At 38.9% G+C, this 20429-nt stretch overlaps 2 protein-coding genes and 1 long non-coding RNA gene across 3 annotated transcripts; 1 reads left to right on the top strand and 2 right to left on the bottom strand.

Annotated features, from left to right (window-relative positions):
• Positions 1-386: 386 nt before the first annotated feature.
• On the bottom strand, positions 387-6360 carry LOC148702326 (uncharacterized). Its single transcript, XR_016396658.1, has 4 exons — positions 6030-6360; positions 1666-1750; positions 1355-1524; positions 387-613 (listed from the first exon to the last, which is right to left on the bottom strand). It is a non-coding gene; the product is annotated as an uncharacterized LOC148702326 (long non-coding RNA).
• Positions 2227-4766, top strand: LOC103717401 (Tetratricopeptide repeat (TPR)-like superfamily protein). Its single transcript, XM_008805774.6, has one exon. It carries the CDS (start codon positions 2374-2376, stop codon positions 4015-4017), a length of 1644 nt encoding a protein of 547 aa, XP_008803996.4. The 5' UTR covers positions 2227-2373; the 3' UTR covers positions 4018-4766.
• A 1666-nt stretch (positions 6361-8026) lies between the features above and the next one.
• Positions 8027-19282, bottom strand: LOC103717402 (proteasome subunit beta type-1). Its single transcript, XM_008805775.5, has 7 exons — positions 19122-19282; positions 18936-19043; positions 16722-16803; positions 8971-9100; positions 8754-8896; positions 8576-8662; positions 8027-8446 (listed from the first exon to the last, which is right to left on the bottom strand). Exons 1-7 carry the CDS (start codon positions 19160-19162, stop codon positions 8372-8374), a joined length of 666 nt encoding a protein of 221 aa, XP_008803997.1. The 5' UTR covers positions 19163-19282; the 3' UTR covers positions 8027-8371.
• Positions 19283-20429: the final 1147 nt, after the last annotated feature.

Raw genomic sequence — 20429 nt, 5'->3', positions numbered from 1 at the left:
AAGATTGGAAGGTATTTTAGAAAGCTAGTATAAAATTTTCAGGTTTATTAGTTTTGTAGTGAAAAATAAATTTTGCAAACAGTTTTTTTTTGGCATCCAAATATATTTTTAAAAATAAAGATGAAAAATTCTGGTAAAATGTTTCTCCCGGCGAATGAGGGCTGGAAAGATTATATAAATGGTACGTTGTGGAGGTGACTTTCTTTTTAATGTGGTGTTAGCTAAAATGACTACTTGTACTTGCTTTTTTTTTGGAACAAATGGCTACTTATACTTCAAAATTTTATTGATATCAAACTACAAAAATCAAATGAAAAGGCTCTTCTATATTCAAATGAAGAACTAATTTATTCTTTACATAGAAACTCTTAAATGCATATTCTAAATTTATTATTTCCAATTGCGTGGCATGTTTAGATTATTTTTTTTTTTTTTTTTGCTAAAGCAGTTTAGATTAATTTCTATTTCACGTTTCTTTTATTGATGGGGATATAGGCTGATAGTACATACTTCTTCGTCAAAAGGGCAATCTCTCATTTACAAATCAACTTCTTGAAGGTAACTAAGCAGCTGATGTCAGCTCTCTTTCTGAATTTTTTCTTGAGGGCTCTTGCTGTCACCAAAACAAAACAAAAAAATCCTACCTATAAATAATATTTCTTAACTGCATCCTTCGATTTCAAGAAATAGATTTTATAAGACAACAAAAACCACTCGCAAATATTTATTTTATTATATAACTCAAAGCCTTTAAAACTAGCTGGAGTCTCATATCAACTTTTTCAATATGATCCTATATTTAAGAGAATAATATTTGGAAGATTGAGCTCCTTTGTGTATCATTACCACACTTCCACCTACATGCTATTCCCATCTTAAGTAAATAAATGTCACATATTTTTGTTAAGGGAGAGAACTAGGAGAAGTTCATCCTTTAAAAGCTTCATAATGCAATTTAGATTTTATCGAAATAGTATAAGGTGATTTTAACTGGATACAACCATCATCTCATGTTTGGACACCAATTATGAATAATGATAGTATGCCAAGAATGTAAATTTGCATTTTGTAACTGTGCAGGTTTTCTAGTTTGCCATACCATTTATTATCATAATATTTGTAGATTAAGCAATCCAGATTATTTCACTTTGTGCATCATTTTTTACTATAAGATATATGATAGAGGTCTTATATGGATTGAGGATGAAGAGTTTTGGGAGTGGTGGTCTATGATTTCGGTTGTTAATCCTATTAAGGGCATGTTTGGATGATTGGACTGAAAACTTTAGAGGATTCGTGAGTTGCCTCAAAACCTATCAAATTGGATAGAGAGGTTAAAAAAAAGCAAATAAACCTGGAGACTGCAAAAGAGATTCTTAGCTGAGATGAAGTTTCCAGTCTACAATCTTGGATTTCCTCAGCAGAAGAGGAAGAAGGCATAAGACCCATGGTACCAAGCACATCATTAACTTCCTTCTCCAATGCAAGCAGAGCTTGAATAAATGACTGCTGCTTCTTCTTCACCTATACAAGTACGGAATCAGATTACAAGAGCAATTTTAGCCTATGAGTAGCAGAGAACTGGACATTCTTGGGCACAACCACTCTAATTTAGATAATGTAACAATAATACCTCTGCATAAAGATAGATGAGAAGAACAATACCTTCAAGTACTCCTTCAAGGTACTGTTTATGGCCTTTTAACAGTTCCATCGGATCATCCAAAACGACAGTGGGTGTGCAAGTCACCTGACATCGAAGCCAAGAAGTTGGCCATTCTGGAGGACTTGGATTAAAGAGAGCGAGTTGCTTAGAGCATTCCGAAATTTATTATATTTTGATTCTTTAAATGTATTCATATTAGATGGTATAAGTATAGTTCATCTGCTGTAGCAAATAAAAAAGAAAAAGTTAGATATAAATCAATGGTTGTCTGAGAATATATAACCTAACCAATACATTAAGGGTGCTTTACATAGCTTTGATGATATTATACTATATTAATTAATATAATATCTTCATTAAATTTAAAAGAAGATTTGAATTAGAATAATATTTAACTAAATAAATTTTTATGAAGAATCCGATAACAGTCATTATTCTCATTATACAAAGCCATATGGTTCTTACATGTGCATGATACCCAGAATCTTGAAGTGGGAGGTGTTAGATTTAATGAAATCTAACATCAAACTAGAGAGATTAATAAATATTTATTTATCTCGGTGAAGACACTCGAGCAAACATTGTAGGGAAACTTAATATTATAATAAGAACAATCTTTAAAAATATTATTTTGATAAAATGGCGTATGTTTTTAATTTAAACGTTGGAAGCATGGTCGAGTGCGGAAGAGAACTAACGGCCTCCGGATGCTCGCGTCCCAGCGACGGAGGAGAAGAAGAATAATCCCCTCCAACGGTCAGCACCGCCGTCTCACGTTCTCCGCCTCCACTCCCCGGCCTCCCTCTGCAACCACCGGCGACGCCTCCTCATGGACCCGCGCGATCCGGTCCTCGGTGGAGCTCGGCCGCTTCTGCCACGCCGTAGCCCTCTACGCCCGCATGCAGCGCACCGGCCACCGCCCCGACCCCTTTGCCGCCTCCGCAGCTCTCAAGGCCTGCGCCCGCCTCCCCTCCCGCCCCCTCGCCACCGCCATCCACGCCCAGCTGCACAAGCTCGGCCTCCGCTCCCACGTTTACCCGGAGACCGCCCTCGCCGACTTCTACTCTAAGCTCGACGGCCCCGACGCCGCCAGGAGGGTGTTCGACGAAATGCCCGTGAAGAATGTCGTCTCCTGGAACTCCATCCTCTCCTCCCGCATAAGAGCCGGAGAGTTGGGAGCCGCCCAGAGGGTCTTCGATGAGATGCCAGTGAGGGACGTGGTTTCCTGGAACTCGATGGTCTCCGGGTACGCCAAGGCTGGGGACATGGACCGCGCTGCTGCTCTTTTCCATTGCATGCCCGAGAAGAACCCTGCCTCTTGGAACGGGATGATAAGCGGGTATATAAATCGCGGGAATATGGCAATGGCGAGAGAACTGTTCGATGAAATGCCCGTGAGAAGCAATGTTTCCTGGATCACGATGATTTCTGGTTATACGCGGAGCGGGGATGTTGAATCTGCAAGGGAGCTATTTGACGAGATGGAAAGGAGGGATCTTTATGTGTGGAATGCGATGATCGCTTGTTATGCACAGAACGGATGCCCCAGAGAGGCGCTTCAGTTGTTCAACAGGATGCGGAAGCCTGATGTGGGCGTGCAGCCTGATGAGATGACCTTTTCTAGTGTCATATCGGCTTGCTCGCAGTTGGGGGACTTGAAATTTGGGTTGTGGGTTGAAGAATATATGTCTTCTATTGGGATCGAATTGGATGATCATTTGAGTACTGCTCTTATAGATTTGTACTCAAAGTGTGGAGGAATGGACAGGGCTTTTGTGCTTTTTGATGGGTTGAAAAAGAGAGATACAGTGTCTTATAGTGCAATGATCTTGGGATGTGGCATAAATGGGAGGTCTTCGGATGCAATTAGTTTGTTTAAAGAGATGTTGGATGCAAAAATAACACCAAATGCTGTAACCTTTGTTGGGCTTCTGACAGCATATAGTCATGCTGGTTTGGTGGAGGAAGGGCGCAGATGCTTTGCTTCAATGTGGACCAAGCATAAGATTCCACCCTCGGCCGATCACTATGCAGTTATGGTAGATCTTCTTGGTCGGAGTGGAAGGTTGGAAGAAGCATATCAGCTGATTAGGAAGATGCCGATGCGTCCCCATGTTGGTGTATGGGGAGCCTTGCTTCTTGCTTGCAGGTTGCATGGCAATGTAGAGCTTGGGGAGCTTGCTGCTCGGAATTGCTTTGAGTTGGAGCCTGAAGCAAGTGGGTATTATGTCCTCCTGGCTAACGTCTATGCTGAAGCTGGAAAATGGGACAAGGCGAAGAGACTAAGGAAGATGATGGTGGAAAAGGGGTTAACTAAGATCCCAGGGTTTAGCTTGGTGCAATCCACATGAAGACCCTTCTGTTCGAACACAGTAGGATCGCTGTTATGCTGCGATTCAGAGTTAAAAAATGCTTGATGTTGATGCATTATACTGTGATTTGTAAAGCCAATGACATTTCATTGGAGTAAGGCTGGCATGGTTAAGGTATGGAATCCATGAACAGCAGGTTCAACTAAGTGCTAGCATTTAGCTACATCAAACACTTCTCAGGTATTCCTTGCTTGAAATCTAGATTTTCATGGCTGATTACCACTTTAATGGAGGAATTGCATGTCTTGGCTGAGTATATGAAATGCATGAATTGCTCCTTGAGTTGATTTAGCACCGTCAAATTGTGGGATTGTGAAGAGAAACATTCACTGGCTTCTTATATGGGTATTATAATGTTGGCTGCCTTCACCGAATAGCTTTGGTGTCTTTTAACTCCGCATTGTGACCTCACATTGCCATTGACAGGGGATACTTCACAAATTGATTGGAGGAGTACTTGGAGCATACAATTGAGAATGTTGGGAACAGGAACCTTTGGGTCCTTTGATCGTACAATTGTGGGCACTGTTTTTGTCATACATTCATCTTGACATGATTTTTCCGACACCAGAAAGCTGTTTGAATTGTTAGGTATGTTATATCTGAGTATTAACTCGGATGATTTTGAGCTTTGTTTTCCATTGTTTCCAAGACTTTAATATCTTAAACCTGCGTATGAGTTCAATGAAGCTGTTCTTAGCCCAATCCCAACGGGACATTTGGGAGACTGTTTTCTTGGTTAGTTAAGTGTAATATCTTACTTGTAAATAACTTCATGCATCTTGCGCCATATGTAATAGCTAATATTATCACTGACGAAAAGGAGCTCCAGTTTGTGAGATTAATTGTTGTTACATATAGGCGCCTGATTTGCCAACTCTTTGAAAATGCCAAAGAGAAGTGGAAAGTTACAATTAATGAACCTTGAATTTTAAATCTCAACCCGACCCGTATTTGACTTGTCATAAGCAGGTTTGGGTTTGGGTTAAACGGGTTCGGATCATGAAGAGGTCGACCCATTTAACCGATTTAATATTCAGGTTGGGTTTGAGTTTCAAATATATGATCTGTTTAACCCATTTAATGCATTTAATATTAGGTTTGGGTTGGGTTAGATATCCCGCTTAATCCATTAAATCCATTTAAAACTTATTTAACCTGTTTAACCTATTTCTGTCCTATTTAACTCGACCCACTCAACATGTTTAACCCATTTAAATCCATTTGACCTGTTAAAAATCCACTCAACTTATTTAATAAATTGGTCGGGTTTAGATTTGAATTCTGATCTATTTAATAAACAAGTCTGTTCGAATTGACGAATTTTTAATCTAACCCGCAACCAACTTGATCCATATCCGACTCGACCTGATTGCCACCCCTACCCCTGCCCCCTAATTGTTGGTATACATTGAGAAACCAATTACTACGGCTATCTAAATCACTAAAGCATTGGAACTTCTGCTTTCTTGGTAGTTCTCAAAGACCAATTGCCACTTATGCTTGATTTTTTTGCGAGAAAAGTGTCCCTGAAACTCTCTTCTTGTCAAGTGAGATCATGTTATAACTAGATAGCAGTATGTGATACAGCTTTGTACTACAGGCACGATATGCGTTTCATTTTCATTAAGCAGTCAATCATTTATATTTTTCATTTATGTACCATCAATCTAAAATATGATTGTGAAATTACTGTTAAGCCTCTCTTGAAGCACTGATCTGAGTGTACCTACCTCAAACCCATATCAGGCTGCTTCAGTAGATCTTGGAAAATTTTAGTGTCAGAAGAAATTAAATCAGTCAGCTTGGTTAGAGACCACACAAGCTGTTGGGAATTGGTATTGCATGAATGCATTTGCTCGGAAGCAATTCCAGATGGTTATGCAATGCCAGATGCAAATAACACAACAATCAGACTAGTAATGGAAGCAATAATACAATGTGCTCAGAAATGAACATGCAAACTATTAATAGAGAGAACTGATAAGTACCTTCAAGTCAAATTTCTCCTTACAACACCTTATGCAAGCTTCATTGGACTTATTGCGCTCAGGACAATGCTCTTATTTCCAGCTAACTTTATCCAGTCTTTCTGCTTGATACCTTCATGATCATTACATACAATCTCTAACAATACATGCTCTAGTAAAAGTTTGCTGCAGAAAACTGATAGACTAGCATCTTATACTTGTTACGAATAACCATAAGTGAAACGTAAACGAGAAAAAGGAAATTAGGAATAAGAAGTACTCAGCAATGTACTTGGCTTCGTACTTCTAAGGCCATATCCACATGAGATAGAGATCCATGATAACTTCCCTACTGGTAAGAGAGGAAACATCAGAAGATTGCTGTCTGGAAAAGCAGGAAAAGTAAAGCAACACAAAATTTAATTTATGACCTTTCTAACCAACTTAGGAACATATATGTCCCCTCGCAGCAAAAAACAAAAAAAACAAAAAAAAAAGCCCTCAAACCATTCTCTAAAGTGACAAATGGCAGCATCATACATATAAAAAGAGTCTCCAGTGTTCAGGATGCAGTTCTAAGCTCTCTACTTAAAAAAAAGAAGAATATAGAGTAGAGCGAAACTGAAAATTGTCTGAGAACTAATAAACAATTAAAAACAACTCAGTTGCATAGGTGGAGGTTAAAGCAATGTATGGACACAGTCATGATCAAGGATGGTGAAAATTGGACATAAGAGACAAACTTGATCGCTTTCGGCGGATATGAAGGGCTTCGTAGTTCTTAGCTCACAGAGAGTGAAAGCTGAAAAAAACATTAATGAATTGCATCAACTACTAAACTTAAACTCCAGCCTAGTTATCAATCATCCTCCTCCAGAATATATAGCTGCTGTGAGGTTACTCATGTAGCCAACAGAGAGACCAACCAGTCAGAAGCCTGATCTTCCACCTAAGTGGCTAGGGATCATCTTTGAATGCCATGCATGCAAGAGGAAATCTTGAATTGAGGGACATGATAGATGGATTATTGGAACCCCAGGGCGATTGGTTCTTACTAGGGGAGCTGGAACTTCTTGCATATTGGTCCCTAAGGAAGCCATCTATCTCACAATAACCTTAGATATTGTGGACCACACACCCTGAATCGAATGAGATACAGGATGAGCAAAGTTGGCAATATGAAATGTATATAGAAATTAATTACCAAACACTGGTTTTGCGCAAACTATTTCTCATATGCATTTCTATGGAATAGATCAGTTGATCTTTCTAACCATCAGGCCATCACTGAATGCTTCTGCATTAAGTCGAGCCACAGGCAAAAGCACATGCATGGCCACCAGTCTAAGAGAGGTCACATTTGGTTGGGGCACGCTGTAAAATTATCTTAAGCAGGTTTGAAACAAAAAAGTAATCTCTTCGCATGTGGGATAAGACTGTATACATCCCCACAATCGCATGAACTTGGTACCGCCATTTTTTTTAATCAAAGGGCATGTTCGCCCTGTTGAAAAGAAAATCAGTAAGGGTATTGATCTCATGGTTGTTGGCCATTCATGGCCTATAAGAAAATTTCCCATGCTTCTCTTATTAAAATCTCCTGCAATGTTTATCACCTCACATAACTCAAGACCATCTTTCCTGAACTCCCAGTCGCCTCACCTCTTTGTTATAGGAAAAAAGGTTCATCTCACTTCACAAGTGATGATATGCTACTCAGTAAATTGTTTTGGCATTTATATCATGTTGTAGCTAGAATTAAGAACGGAGGTCGATCATCAGAGGGCCAAGCTCTAAAGATAACCTTAGTGCAACAACATAACCCATACTTGCAGCACAACCAATTCTGTCATAACCTTCAATTTCACCTAAATTCAGGAATATAGTGCTATTTGCACTCCCAAGCACCTGCACATACTCTTTTCAAAACCTACACATGCAAACTTCTCGGTTGTGGCAAAGTATAGTATCGGCAATGTTTTTGAGAATGAATGCAATGCCCAAATATAGAGTTCAGATTCTGAATATAGAGTTCAAATTTTCTCAATATAAAGTTGCTACAGTTCAAACTCTAGATATGAAGTCCCGAAGGCAGGCCATGCAGGAAGGAAAAGAGAACGGTTAAAACTTGATAAAATGCCAATATAAATGACAAATTCTGGCCTTGTTCATATAAAACATGCATTACTTCAGTTGGTCTGAAAGAATCCATATCTCAAAGCAAAAGAACATGTTTGAGGGATGATAAAGGCTAAATCTGGGCAATCACCAAGGAAGGAGCACAGCTCCACCATGACAATGACACTGGAAGACCTCCCAGCTCTGAAAACTGAGTCACAGCTGCAGCCCACAATTATGTGACATTAGTCTTTCCTGAGATCTATAAATTCACGCCGTATACCTGATGCATTGACGACGACTATTTCCAGTTTATCTCCCTGTAAAATTATCACAAAGAGATGACAGTGAGATCAAAAAAAAATGTGCCCAATAAACCGTCAGCAATGAAGCTTTTGATAGCATGACAACAATGAAATGGATCGAAGTGCAAAATCTGCGAACCATACAGTGTATATATCTCTTTCGGTTGCAGATGCGAAAACATCTTTTACCAAATCAACCGCATCTGATTCTGATAGCGGTGTCACAGGATCCTGTTCAGATTTACAAGCGTTAAGAACTAAAATCCTTGATAAAATCTCTGATATACAAAGTTGATGTGTTTGAGCTAAGCAGGAACCTTACCCTTGCAGGCAATAAGAGAGGACTAGGGGATTTAAGTTGGTTGTCCAAAACAGGAATGATGAGTGTTGACCCTGAGCCTTGGGCGCTGTACCCAACCCTTTCGTAGGACCCAACAGCATCATACGTAAACACACAGCCCTTCCCTGGTGAAAGGGTTTGAAGGAATAAGCGACGCAGAAAGCAAAGCAAAGCAAAGCACAAAAATGACCGACCATACCTTCATTGTCAAGTCCACCTAGAACATTGAAAGCATAATATGGAAAGAAACGTTTGTAATAAAGGGTATTTGAGAGGAGTTGAGCCATTGCAGGGCAGCTCATTTGTTTGTTGTGTTGATGCTGATAGATCTGCACAATTGCCAGAATTAAATAAAAAGGTGTTGTGAAAAAAATCCTACTTTACATATTCAAGTATTGAAGGTACGAAGAGAAAAGATTCAAGACCATTGAAGGCCAAGGTGCCGCAGGAGTATAAATACTTGGATCTATTTATATGTTAATATATCTAGATCCCCAGCAATCTTTTAAAAAAAGCAGCATTTGATGTGGAGTAAACATTAAGAACAACAATACAAAATTTATATGCGGTGACAAGATTCTTAAATTACAAGACAGCATGGGAAAAATCAAAACATTAGACAAGCACCTAATGAACCTTGACATCAAACCCATATTCTTAAATAATTGTCTATTAGAGACACCATATTGCCAGCAGTATAAACTTTTTTTTTTCAAAGAAAAACTCTATAATAGGAACCACCTAATTTTCTTGATAGTCAATAGTAGCCACCATATGAATAACCAGTTTCAGCTAAATGCACCCAGTTATAGAACTATATTTCAGTTACTATATCATGGTACATCAAATTATATTGAAGATAAATACACTTATATATCCATACATATCTCTCTCATAAATTTAAGAGTTATGCTGCCATAACCACCATCATTCACAGTGTATCTGAAGAGCCATTAGATCACCATCAAAAACTGATAGGATATTGCTTGTTCAGACCACAACATCAGATGAGCTCAAATGGAGGATCACAACCATCCAGCATGAGCATTCTGGACGCATTGCAAGACATCACCTTGAAAGATTCACAGGTCAAAAAGTTAACATCCTAATATTTTCAGCTACAATCATGTCAGAATGGAGACCCTACAGACAAATTGGTTCTGTAGACAACGAACGACAACTAGAAATATAAGAAGCAAACCGAGCATTTTTTTTTGGGTCAATGCTCTGAAAGTCAAAGTGCAGAATCACTGTTGTATTATGGATAAGAAGATTACTAAGAATAGAAAAAGAGTTACTTGAGGCAATTTACCTCTCCTAGTTATCAAAAACAGACGAAAACGAAATGTTGCATAACTTTTGAGAAAGACCCTGATGGTATCATACCAGCAAGATGGATGGAGTTGCACAAAAATAGGTTAATGGTCCCAACCAGTAAGACGAGAATTCTAATGATTCATCTTATACATAAATATTATGCCGTGTAAGCTTCAAATATAAGGTTTACAAAGGCCATGCCCTAAAAATAGTCCGAACCATTGGCTCAAGCAAAACAACTCTTGGTACTTTTGACTAAATAAAATAAATAGAGGACATATGACTTGAGTCTTTCATGAATTTTTCATGGAATGTAAAATCAGTTAAAGCTTATTATTTTGGCTCATAGATTTGACACAGGTTGACATCACAAGCACCATAATCACCAAAAGAACAGTGAGGACATATTTCTGCAGACTGACCCTGGCTTGTGCTATCCCACAATTCCACCAAACATAACTGCAGTTTTATACTTCTCTTCATTAAAAATACAACTATACTGGCTTCTTCAAGACCTTGTGAAATGGATGGTTCTTGAAAAGAGGATAAGGTTTATAAACTCCTTAACAACCATTTCTACCACATATGAAGCAAGAGTTTAAGGGATTGTCGTCTTTCACCTGAGACCTTTTTCTTTTTGAATAATATCTGATATCTGAAGGTCATGCCCTAGGATCAAGCCCGATACTGAAAGAAATGATAAAATCTGAGTTTTTGCACTTAGCAGCAGCTTTGGCCTTAGTTACTTCAACTGGAAGCAGGAGAGGGTTCGGTTGCAGGTGCAGCGAAGCAGGTCTCTCAAAAAACAAAAGAAGCTTAGGCAGAAGGTGTGGGAATCTCTTGAGAGACTGGGAAGCAGAGTGCAGCACCTTAGGCAGGATATTTCGGCTATTATGGGTCTGACACATCAGATTTCTAAGAGCTTGCACGAGGGGCAGCAGCATATCTCAGCAGAAATAGAGGCATCACAAAATGACAATTCAAAAGAGTGGCCAAGAACAAGGACCAACATGAACAAGATATACATTAGTGGTAACCAATCAGAATATAGGCTTTGCGGATCTATTCTTTTCTCCAAAAGCTTCACCTCTGAGCTTTTAGTTCCATGGAATTTTTTTTCTTCTCATTTTACCTTGAGGAACCTTTGTACCAAGAATGCCGAACTGACCTGAACTAGGTGGTCTGCCCGAACCGAACCCACACCAGCCCAGGATGGTTCAGCCGTTCGGGTCGGTTCCTTTATAAAAGCTTCCCCACCCTTTCAATTGAAGCTTTGAGATCGCTCGTGCTCTCTCCCTCCCTCTTCATCGACCGACACCTCTCCCCTCTTCAACGATGCCGACCATGCCTCTCTCTCCCCTCTTCGAAACCCTAGTAAACTGTCTCTCCCTCTCTCTATTTCTCAAGGGTTCCACATGCCCCCTCTCTTCTCCCTTCTTCCATCTCTATTCTCACCCCCATCTCATCTCTCTCTCTCTATCTCTCTCTCTCCATGGTTGCCTCCTCTCCCTCCCTCCTCCGCTCGCCGGTGATTGCTGCCCCCCCCCCAATTTGAAACACTAATTTAAAAACCAAAATAAATTTCTCGCTTCTCCATCTGGTGCTAGGGTTAGGGTTCCTCCCCAACTGAAACCTAATTCCTTCAAACAAAACCCCCTCCTCTGGATTCGTGCCATCAAACCGCCGCCGCCGCCGACCCAATCCAGCGATTTCTGAAGTGGGACTACAAGTTGGGTTTCATCTCCAATATCAATTCCTTCTCCATCTCTCTCCGAGAACACCTCCACTCCATCTTAGCCCTCCAGGGCGAGCACAAGTGGATGTTCCGCCTCCACCTCAACGCCCTCTGTCGTTTCTTCTCCCTCCGCGAGCCTCATTGGTCCAAAAACCACTACCTCCCCCAATCAACTTCCAATCCATCTGTTACTACTCGAAGCCCAACTGCAAGCCCAAGCTCCACGCCCTCGACAAGGCCGAGCACGACCTCCTCGCTATCTATGACCATCTCAGCATCCCCCTTTGGCCTCTCTCTGATGGTGAGTCCTCTCTCTCTTCCCCCTCCATCTCCTTCCTCTCCATCCCTCTCCTCTCCCTTCTCGTGGTTCGTATCGCATTGATCGCTGGCTGGCACACCTGTTGATACTGATTCTTCCAACCTTTATACATTCTTTTATGAATCAACCAGCCGACCTTGGAGTTCCACTTGTAACAAACAACTAGAGAACTCCATGTAGATGTTGCACCCACCCTGGCAAGCAAACACTACTCACAAAGCAGGCAGCAACAACCATGAGAAATGACGACAACTTATCTCGACTTTTCTTTTATTTTCTCATGCAAAATCTCTTCTATTTCCCCCTCAGTCTATCACCTTAACAATTAAAGTTTCCCTTTTCTATCCTAGTAATCTTCTCTTACGTATTATCTAACATGTAGCTTATTGCCAGTTCTCGAAAGAAAGAAATAATTTTTACCCATGTATAGGTATGCACCTATATGCTATGCGTTTTTGTCCCTGGAAAGGGCAGCAGCAAAAGATAGTCATACTTCGATTGTTCTAAAAGTTCAAGGCAGGTTGGCACCATGCTTAAAGTGTATTAGCCTGGCAACCCACCAATACTATCATTTGCTATTTTAGTATCCTATTAAGTAGAAGGTTTGGTATCAGCTTGCATTTATAAAGCTGGCTCAGATAAAACAGTTTGTTCTGGTGGCAGTCAAGGTTAGCATTCAGCAAATGATATGCTCTACTCAATCATTTTTATCATTTCCCTCATCAAGACATGTAGAGTTTGTAAAACCGATTAGCATACAACAACTTCTCACTTGAATGTTATGGGTCTATTCTAAATTGTTCCATAGTCAATGCTTTGCAGCTTACTGTCTCGTATATTCTTGTAATTTATCACAGATATTCTTTTACAGCATCTTTTCTGTATTTTTCACATGTACCTGCACTAGAATAACGTTACAAGGATTATGTAAACCATGAGTCAAATATAGCATAATGCTGATTTCAGTTTAACTTATCTTTTGTAAAGTTGTGCCTAAAAATGGACACAATTTCCCATAGCAAAGTTTTGCCTTCTTTTTTCATCTAGATGTTTCCAAAGAAACCTTAGGAGGTTGCTCCTTTGTTGGATGATTTTAATTTACACAACCAATGAGCTCTGTTTCCCTATGTGCCAACTGATCTTATATATTAACTGATAAACCCCTCTCTCGCTAAGAGCAACTATGACCAAGAATATAACATCAATAATGTTGATGTAGAAAGACATTCTCAAAACATGGTGGATCATGATTTGATTCATCAAGCTAACTTGATACAAAAGGGGCAAGGCCTGTAGGTGACACTGATTTTAAGGCACTCAACAAAATCACAATGACCGGATACAATTGTATTCAACAAACACATTGCTGATCCAACTGCTGAGTAGCCACACATATGCCGCGCACTCACATGAATGCACCCATGCCCACCAACCACAAAAGCCAATGGAGGTAAAGGAAAAGCCAAGGATTGAGAACAAAAAGAAATTAACAATGATGATGAAACAACATATAGTCTGCCTAAGGTCAAAACTTCATGAAAGTTGCTTCTTGTGACCCCAAATTACAATCACATCCTTCTGCAATCATATCTAACATAATAAGTTTCCATCATTGTCATCTTTCTCTTGCTGGCTTGCCACATCTAATTTTGCTCAAATCAAAAAGACCAATATCCACATCTCTACAATGTTCATGATAAAACATGGGTCATCTTTATTATAAAATCAATATTTCCGAAGTGGAGGCAGGAAGGTAATAGAGCAAATGGACTTTACACGCCAATTCTCAAGAAATAAGGTGGATGTTTAACAAATTTTTTTTTTTTGAAGAAGTGTATTGATATTATACACATGCATGCATGCACGCACAAAAAATATGAGTTGGACTACAAACTTTATATTAACTCCTTGTGAAAGGAGTAAACAATTATAAATCAATGATAGACCATTCAAATTGAAGATCCAAATTATGGAACATAATCTACACTGCGAAAAAAAATACCTAGAAACTAAAATCCTCCTATTTTAGTGGTCTCTAACCTATGCATCAAATCAGTATAAAAATGAACGGTATCAATTGTTCTAGTATGGTAAAATACGTAATAAGGACAAATAAATTGAAAATCCACATTATGAATCATGATCTACATATCTTAAAATATGGCTAGATTTAAATTCACTAGATTTTAATGATCAGATTATAGCAAAACATAGTAAAACCATCCATTTTGACATCTACTTGATGATTAGGTTAGAACCATCGAAACATATGAATTTTGGTTTATAAGCATTTTTCTAAAATGCAGATCATGTCCATAGTTTGGATCTTGAATTTGAATATTGTATCTTGGTTTTAAATCGTTGACTCCTTTTCCAAAGAGTTAACATGATGTGTAGTCCAAGGTTCGCAATCCCAGTGCAGGATGCTAATATTGATACATTATTGATTTGGTACGGTACACACTCCATACCAAGCCAGCACCCAACCACTTTTTCCACTTTTTATCATGGTACCACTTGAAACCTAGCGATACGAGTCAATATCGGTAGGTATGGTATGATATGCACCTCGATTTTGGGAGGTACTAAGCGATACAGTAGGGTTTGAGGTGGTACAGGTTGGTTCGAGGCCTATACGGACCCAGATGATATTTTCGTGAGGGTTCCAACCTGATATGGAAATGATACATCCTAAACCAAGCAGTTTGGGGTGATACGACAAACATTATCGTCCAAATCTCTCTCTATATATAGGATTGATAATGGGCCATCTCAAACTGACCCACTTCAGGCCCAGGCCTAGCCCCCAAAAAAATAACTACCAGTTCAGGCCCAAAGACTTCAATCCTAGTCTTGGCAGGGCCTGATTGACGGTCCAAATCATGAGGAGGCATCTCGAGCCCACACGGTAATGACCTACTTTTGGACAACGAACTCTTCCTCTGTTTAGCCAAAAAAAAAAAAGAACTCCTACCCTGATCCCCACCCCCACCTTTTTGCCATCACCCTTCTCCTCCATTGTCAGTCACCCACCTTGTCCTTTCCTCTACTGCTCACCATCACGGCTCCCTCCTCCATTGGTCATTGTCAGCCTTTCCTCGACTACTCACCACTCTTCTCCACCCCTCATCATTCCTCTTCTTTGCCACTTACCACCCTCCACTCCTCTCCACCACTCACCACTCCTTTCTTACCATCTCCACTGCTTGCCCTGCCCCACTGCTCGTCCTCTCCATCGCTTGCCGCCACCCTTCATCTCCCCACAATGACAGCAACCACCTCAAGTTTAGACTCACAAGAATGGAACAAGATAGGAGGAAGGAAAATAGAGGAACTAGGATGTATGTGTGTGTGTGTATGTATGTATGTACCTACATTACAAGGTTTTGCTTTTGTGTATGGACTTGATTATCATACCAAGCATTGGTAAGAACAATCTAATATTTCACATTTTAGATGTCCACAATGTAAAGGATTCGAGAGTTGCCTTTAAGCTTGATTATTGTCAAATATGTTAACAATGAAAATTCTAACACTATATATTCCGCTAGTCTTGAAGAACATATATCAAAAAGTTGCTAGCCTTGATATGACATCATGGTGTTCTTAATTACCTGTGTGTGCCTATATCTATATAGATTATAGCCTCAAGGCACCATGTAAAAGCCTAACAAAAAGATGAGCCTTGAATAACGATTGTGCCTTCTTTAAGAATGATCAGCAGTTTCATAAGACACCACAGGTCTGACTATTATTGGAACAATCTTAAGCCTCATCTGCATGCAGTGATTGAACAATACTCAAGATGCACGTGTATGCTTCAGTCCACATTGTTCAGAAAAAAAGCTGTAAAAGACTGTAACGGATGAAGAATTGGTTGCAACAAATTATCAGAAATACATCTTTTTTTTATAAGTTTTCGTTCAATAAAGACTCAGGGATATCAACTTTACAACAGGCTAAGAAGTGTCAGAAGGAAAAGGGTGAAGACTCTCTAGAAATCTCAGGTATGTAAAATCCGATCTGTGAATAATTAGTATACTTGGAATCTGTAGATCCAATAAGCTAGAAGTGATAGAGTGTAGTTCATACTTTATATGACTTAGACTTAATCCTCATGGGCATCCAATGATGGAAGCATTCTCTATGCTTCAGCCACCAACGTCCAACAAATCAGAAACAAACTTCAAAGAAAATTTAGTGTGATCAAATATGATTGCAAAAGATTATTTAAGCCATAATTGTGGCATTTATTGTTTGATAAATATTTAATAACAAAAAAGCTTGAAATAATGATGCAAGTAGCTACAAAATTATTTTTAGGTACACCTCATCAAATCCATAAGGCTTCATACAGCTGAAATGCATAATGTCCAATAAGTCAAAATCTTAAAATCTTATATGCGAGAATCAAATGTTTGGCATGAACATGGATATGCAATTCTCATGACAATATCTTTCAAATATTATTAAATATGTCTAATGGTCAAAAAAACACATGGAATTGCCTTAAGAATAGTTCAAATATGTAACAAGTAAATGGAGAATGCAGTATCATTAGAATCTTCTGGTAACTAACCAAGTGCCTAGCAGCCAAGTTTTTTTGCAAAGCTTTTATATCACCTTGGAATCCAGAAGATGCCAATACACATTTTTCTGCCCTATATACACGAACAAACAAAAATAAAGTAATCAGGGTGGAAGACTCAAGAGTTTACAAAAAACAAATATAGCAACAGAAATATGTTCCTTTTCATAAACTAAAAAGCCACATAGTCACCTTAGGAGTAAAATAGAGATTCATCGCCCAAGTAAAACAGGTAAAATTAATCGCCACTCACTATTCACATAAGTGGAACCCATGTGAAGGCAGGGTTCTTTTGTTATGTCTCTTCACATTTCTCATTATTACTAAAGCAATGGCTCTCACTAAGCAAAACACCATAGATGCATGCGTCATACGATAGGGCTTCAAAGTTAGAGTCAACTCTGAGTCTTGGAATAGTAATATATTGCACTAAAATCAGTTTTTCGCAAAACTTTGATTGATTTATTGGTTCTTCTTCCATAAGGCAGAAGAAATTCTGACGAGGGTTTGTCCTTTGGATAACGGAGGAGCCACGAAAATAGAGATTAAACCCTCAGACCTCCTTTTTTAATTTTGTTCCAGATGTCAAATTTATGTCAGATTTAAAATTAATCCCACCAGTTATGAACCTACGATCAGATTCCATCAAAATAGCTGGGAAAGAAAGTTGATTCTCGCTAAGCCTGATTTACATCATCGATCCATTAAAATATGACTTGTCAAGGTATTCATAATATGGATCTTGAACTGAAGCACATAGAGAAGCACAAAATTAAAAACAAGTGCATGATTCCCATGGAACATTTGATCAAATAAATCAAGGAGTTTTGGTACAATTTTTGAATTTTCAGCAGCCCACATCAAAATCAATGCAGAAATTTCAGCACAAAAAGGATAACCAGTAAACATTGAAAAAAAATAAACTTGTCAAAAAGTTGCTAGCAAGATGCAAGGAGATGATATTCTCTGGGAAGACAAATTGGATGGATGAACTGATGAACCGCAATGTAAAGTCCAATGATGCACAGTAATCATGAAGGCAGAAGGCTCAATCAACTGAAGATTTTATGGTTGAATTACTGACAAACAAAATCCTTAGGAGATTTTGATGCAACTCTAGGGTTTCTAGGCTCTTTAAACTAATTTGGAGGCTAAATTGCTATCAAAGTTTTCCAATTGCCCCCAGATATGACCAGTTGTTTAAACAAATCTCAATATTCTGCACATAATACTGGATGACCAGAAAGCAGAATCTATTAAACTAGAATATGGAGCACTGGAATAAAGAGATAGGATCTAAATATTTGAAGCAAGAATGGAGCAGGAGAAAGATGCAGCAGGAGAAAGAATGGGGAAAAGCTGAACTAAAGGAATATGAAGAAGATAAAGTGTAAGAAAAGGTTAATCGTAAAAGACAAAAGAAATAAGATAGCAAATAAATGTGATCACCATCTTGAAAGAAAAAAAAATAAAATTCACCGTTCAGGAGGGCACTTGCACAGAAATTATGACCCTTGAGAAATGCCAGTTATCAAATTCAAGCACTATTCAGTAAGGAAGTAGTGAGAAAAGGTACAAGAAAACAAAATAGACATATTGAACATTTCTTTCAGATTTTTGGGTAAATATAGGTAATCTTTGCTAACACATAACCAACACTCTTAAGAAAAATGTAGCATGTAAAAGAAACAAAAATGTCTAATGACTTTAACTAGTTTTGCTTGAAATACTAAGTAGCTTAACTATTGCCCATACTCATTGTGCCCTAGGATGAATTATAAATAGATCTGCATGCTGTTTTAATCACATAAGAAGTCAGAAATAAATCATTGTCAATAAAATTACGAGATGGCCCATATAAACCATCAAATTTAACTCCTTTTGAGGGGGGGCAGCCAGTGGTTTCTTTCCCTGCAGAAAAAGTCCATTCGCGGCATAATCTTTATCTCTACAAAGCCAAAGTTAACCATTTCCTTTAACCTTCTAACTAAGCTCACATAAATTAGATGCGATCTTAATGAATTGGTTATAGATTACAAAATCCGTATCTTAGAATGCATAATGTGAAAAATCAAAACCTCAGCAAACAAAATAATCAAAATCTTGCGTCAAACCCCAAACTAACCACTGAAAAGATAACCAAATTTAATGAATATTACGAGCTTGAAATCGATTTAAAAAGAAGGAAGAGGAGAGGCGCTGTACAGCTTGCAGATCTTGGAGTAGTCGCGGGTGTAGATGCTGTATCCGATGGACAGCCTCGTGTCGGCGGCCACCACGCAGTAGTCCGCTCCCGCGATCGCTACGCATGTGCTGCGGATCAGACGGTCAATGTTAGGAGATGATTCCAAGAACAAAGAGAGGAGATGGCCGGAGAGAGGAAGGCGTTACCCTCCGTTGTTCTCGTACATCCAGTTCCGACTCAAAGCCATGGCGGTTGAGGTGGGGGGAGGAGGATGAGGGGATGAAACAGGGAGAGGCCTGAAACCGCTGGGTTTTGCTTGCTTTTGCTTCTCCTTCGCTAGGGTCTCGTTTCTCTCTTTTATTTCTTGTTGGGAAAGAAAGGTTTTGTTTGGGTCTGTATAACGGGTCGGATTCGGGTCGGACCTATGTCATATCCGAACCCAGACAGTATTCAGGCCATATTTTTTTTAAACTCAGGTCAAGTAGAAAACGAAATATCTAACAATCGAACTAGAATATTTATTGAAGAATCTTATAATACAGGCCAAGTATGATTGGCCATATAACAGCCATTTAATGGGCTTCACTATTAGTTTTTTTAAAAAATATACACTACTCCAATAGAAGACAATGAATTCAAATTGCCCTTTAGGGCTCGTTTGGTTCGCGGGAAGCATTTTCCTTCCTAGGAATATGATTCCTAAAAAACAAATTTGTAGGAAGAGGGTGCCTAGGAAAGTACTTTTGGCATGTTTGGTTGACCATGGAAAAATGATAAATTTTCAAAGTACTTATGTTTGGTTGGTCATCCACTTTCCTGGAAAAGTTATGAGTAATTCCTATTATGCCCTTAATAAAAATTAGGTCTTTAATGCTTCTTTAATACTGAAAAGTCTTTTTGGAAAAAAGTAAAAATAGAGTGATTCTCGCCTCATGGAAAAGTAACTTTCCCATGTTTCTCATGGAAAGACTTTCCCATGAAATATGGGAATCATATTTCTATGGGAATACAACTTTCCCATCTCTTTCCTTTGAAAACTCCAACAAAACAAGAGGCATCTCATTACTTTCCCGTTGACCACACTTTCCCCCTTTCTTTTCCCACGAACCAAACGAGCCCTTAGTTTATTTACTGACTTGTAATTCCGCTTCCTCTGTAACACAACCCAAACAGCTCATGCCCCATACTAGTCAATAATATTTTGAAGTGACCGATACAACTAAGGTTCACTATTTCGATATAAAACCTCGTATCGGTGCCATGTTAGCACTGTATCGATATATTACAAAACAAATTTTTTTTGGCATACCTAATATTGGTCTATACTCCACCATCTACATCAAATACTGATACGATATGGTATGTCTTATATCGTCTAGTTCGGACTGATACAATGAACTATAAATACAATCCTACTGATTTGTTATTTCAGGGCCGCAGCGGAGTAAAGTGGGAGTTGCAAAGAGGGAAGGAGGCAGGAGGGGTATTAGTTAGATGGACGAGCGTGCTGATAA

Source organism: Phoenix dactylifera, chromosome 10 (assembly GCF_051530095.1).
Source record: "Phoenix dactylifera cultivar Ajwa chromosome 10, Ajwa_hap1_PhDact_Kaust_v1.1, whole genome shotgun sequence".
NCBI lineage: Eukaryota > Viridiplantae > Streptophyta > Magnoliopsida > Arecales > Arecaceae > Phoenix > Phoenix dactylifera.
The sequence above is the reverse complement of the archived record's forward strand: the minus strand, read 5'-3'. Positions and strand labels throughout refer to the sequence as shown.